The sequence below is a fragment of the Carlito syrichta genome, unplaced genomic scaffold (genome assembly GCF_000164805.1).
Source record: "Carlito syrichta isolate Samal-C Ts95f unplaced genomic scaffold, Tarsius_syrichta-2.0.1 Scaffold302394, whole genome shotgun sequence".
NCBI lineage: Eukaryota > Metazoa > Chordata > Mammalia > Primates > Tarsiidae > Carlito > Carlito syrichta.
Genome location: NW_007246490.1, coordinates 110,689 through 114,123, shown reverse-complemented (window position 1 = coordinate 114,123; position 3,435 = coordinate 110,689). Strand labels below are relative to the sequence as shown.

At 38.2% G+C, this 3,435-nt stretch overlaps 1 protein-coding gene across 1 annotated transcript in view; it reads left to right on the top strand.

Moving 5' to 3' along the window:
• Positions 1-276: 276 nt before the first annotated feature.
• The window catches only part of ARAP2 (ArfGAP with RhoGAP domain, ankyrin repeat and PH domain 2), a gene marked incomplete at its 3' end in the record, with an annotated part of 112,456 nt that continues 109,297 nt past the window's right edge, over positions 277-3,435 (top strand). Inside the window, exon 1 of the mRNA XM_008056542.2 lies at positions 277-1,297. Within this exon, the coding sequence (XP_008054733.1) occupies positions 420-1,297 (878 nt within the window). The remainder of the gene's footprint in view (positions 1,298-3,435) is intronic.

Genomic DNA, 3,435 nt, shown 5'->3' with positions numbered 1-3,435 from the left:
CTCGTCTCTACAATACATCAAAAAATTAGCCGGGCGTGGTGGCATGCACCTGTAGTTCCAGCTACTTGGACGGCTGAGGTGGGAGGATTGCCTAAGCCCAGCAGGTCAAGGATGCGGTGGCCGTAAGCATGTCACTGTACTCCAGCCTGAGCAAAACAGTGAGACTCTGACTCAAAATAAAATAAAGCAAAATATTATCTGTATTTATCTAATAATTTGTATTTATTAAAAATTAATTAAAATATCCTAATAAAGTACTTTTATTTTTTTCAGGAATAAGCTCATAAAGCAGTCATTGTGAAGAACATTTTGAGCAATTTTTCTGTCCCATCAGTAGAAGAAAAGTCAACAGAGGACATCCTTTTGTGTGTGTGTCTCACTGAGTTTTTATAACTCAGCTTAGTAATGAAGCCATCATTATGTCCTCAGACAGTGAAGTAAATGTTGATATCAAATATTTCCTAATGAGCATTAATTTGGAGCAGTATCTCTTACATTTTCGTGAGTTTGGTTTTAATACTGTGAAGGACTGTGCAGCCATAAATGACAGCGTGCTACACAAAATTGGAATATCACCTACAGGACACCGTAGAAGGATACTTAAACAGTTACAGATAATCTTGTCAAAAATGCAAGATATCCCAATATATGCAAATGTTCACAAAACAAAAAAGAATGATGACGCTTCAAAGGATCACCATGCTCCATCTTCTCATCAGAATACCCATGTAGAACTTTCAGAATCAGGTAGTGTTCAGACACCTAGCCCATTGCCATTGGAGAGTGTTACAAAAAATCTTGATGGAAATGATGTTAGTGTGGAAAATAGCCAGTCTCTTAATACAGATGATAAGTGGTCTCTTCCTGAACATGACTTTCCCATTTCAGAAGAACCACACTTGAATTTGGATTCTTTGCGTGATTCTTTATTTGGTAGTGAAAACGTTAAAATAGAATCTTTGACTACAAAGAAGACTATGAATTTCACAATTGAAGAACAACAAACAGAAAAATCTAATTTGAACTCAGACCCTGATTGTCTTTCTCCCATTGGCTGTTCAGCATCAGGAGAAAATTCTGGAAATGGAACTAATGGTATATTAGAAAGATCACCACCATCCCCATTTTTTAAGTTTCAAGGAGAAATGGTTGTAAATGATTTGTATGTTCCATCATCACCAGTCCTAACACCTATGAGAAGTCGTAGCAAGTTAGTTTCAAGACCAACCCGATCTTTTCTGCTAAGACATCGGCCTGTGCCAGATATCCCAGGGTCCACAAAAGGAATTTCAGGCAGGTAAGAACTTTTACAATAAGCTGTATGTATTCATTTTGGGGGAATTTAGTTATTTTTCACAATTATATTTCCAACCTTCTTTTCCAAATTTGACTTATGTTTATTTACCTATACAGGCGACCTTTTTTTCTCTAAGTATTTCCTCATGTTATTGTACGTTATTTCTCAGAGTTTGTTTGCATCTTACAACTGCTTGTGACACTTTAGCTTTTCCCTGTTTAACTTGGGGAAGCATCCCTTCCCCTAATTGTGCCTGGACATTTCTTCCCATACCTTCCTTCCACATCTGGTATTGTAGTCTTTCTATCAGTGCAGTTCTCATATTTGAATTGCTGACTCTCTCCCCGACTCGATTATTTGTTCTTTGGCAAAGAACATGTTTTTAACGTTTGTTTTTCTGCAGCCTGGCACAGTGCTTGGCACCAATGAATAATTCAGCACATGCCTATTGAACTTGGTACTAGTCACTGTGCTAGGTGGGAAGGATTCAAAGGCAAATAAAAAGACTTTGCAGTATAGTGTAGAAGACAGATGCGAAAAGATAGTGACAGAACAGTATGAAACCAGGTTCACTAGAGACCACAACTCTGGAGCCCTACCAGCACAGGTCATTGTAAGAAGGTAGTAGGTCATGAATAGCCTGAGGTAACTGAACAGTTTGAGAGGAGCTGATTTACAGCAGAGAGAGCTTTCATCCATTTCTGTAAGTCATAACTAAAATAGCTGTGGTTTTCTCCAGAGTGGGGGTAGGATATTGCTTTTTCCACTGAAAGCTAATACTTATCTCTCTGCTGGGAGGCTTGAGGCTATTCAAGTTTGACTTTTACTGCAGTGCACTAAACACTTTACACACTTCCTGTACAGTCTCTAAGCTGGACTTTCAGCCTTGTTCCCCTCCCCCACTCCCTCCAATCTGTGACTGCAGCTGATTCTCTGGTCCTTAGGTACCTTTGGTCATTGCAGTGCAAGTTATATTTGTAAGAGAAAAGGTAACAATTTACAAGAATCTGTTCATTTAAGTTTCTCCTTTAAAGCACAAACCCTTTGATGGCAGAGCCCCTAATTAATTTGTCTTTAACTTGACATCTTTTGTGCTAATAGCAATGTCTGGTATTACTAGGCTATCAATAGTAATAGTGTCATTCATTAAACACTTAGAGTGCTAGTTTGGTTTATAATTTTCCATGGGTTATCCAATTTTCACAATGGCCTTGTGAAGTGGGTTATGTTCACCCCATTTTACTTATGAGGTTACTGAACCGTAGGTTAATTTTCCAGGATCACAGGGGGAGTGAACTGAGATTTCATCCAGTACATCTGACTCTAGAACCTCCTTTCTTAACCACTCATTTAATAAATATTTTAAAAATGTTGATTGCTTATTTCTTGGGATTGTAGAAGATAAAACAGTTAGCTATTTTGAAGAAAGTAAATGAAAAATTGCCAGTCTTCAGATGGCAAATGCTTCGACTTGTGAGAAAGGCCTACTTGTGAGTACATAAAAAACTTCATCTTTGGCAGAAGAGAATCCTTTGGGAGCCATGTGGATAACTTTGGATAAGAAACGTTTGTTTTAAATTTCACACGGTATGTGCTATTTCTCATGAATTTTAGAGTATCTTTTGATGCTCATTTAATTGTATAGGGGCAGCAAAATTCTACCTCCTTCCACTTAGGGTGCCTGCTGAATTAAATTGATATAAAACAGATTAATAGGAAAAAAACCTACACATTTATTTAATGCAAGCAATAACAAGTTTTATGGCATGTTAAACCCTCATAAGGAGATGAAGGCCCAAAGAAGCTGTTAGAATCTGAGTTGGAAACAGAGTAGTACATTGTGAAAAAGTAACTAATTATGTGGGGAGGCTTAAAAGATAAGAGTTATTTTAATAAGATCTGTATAGAATTCTTTTGGTTTCCACTTCTTGTCCTTGAGGATAGGATGTTAAGTTCTTTCACATGGGAATTTTATCTCCTGCATTTAAGAAACAGCTGGAAGCCGGTGGCTCAGCCTGTAATCCCACGCCTTTGGGAGGCTGAAGTGAGTGAATTGCCTGAGCCTGCGGGTTCAAGACCCGCCTGGGCAGCAAGACCTCATCTCTACAATAAATCAAAAAATCAGCCGGGCGTGGTAG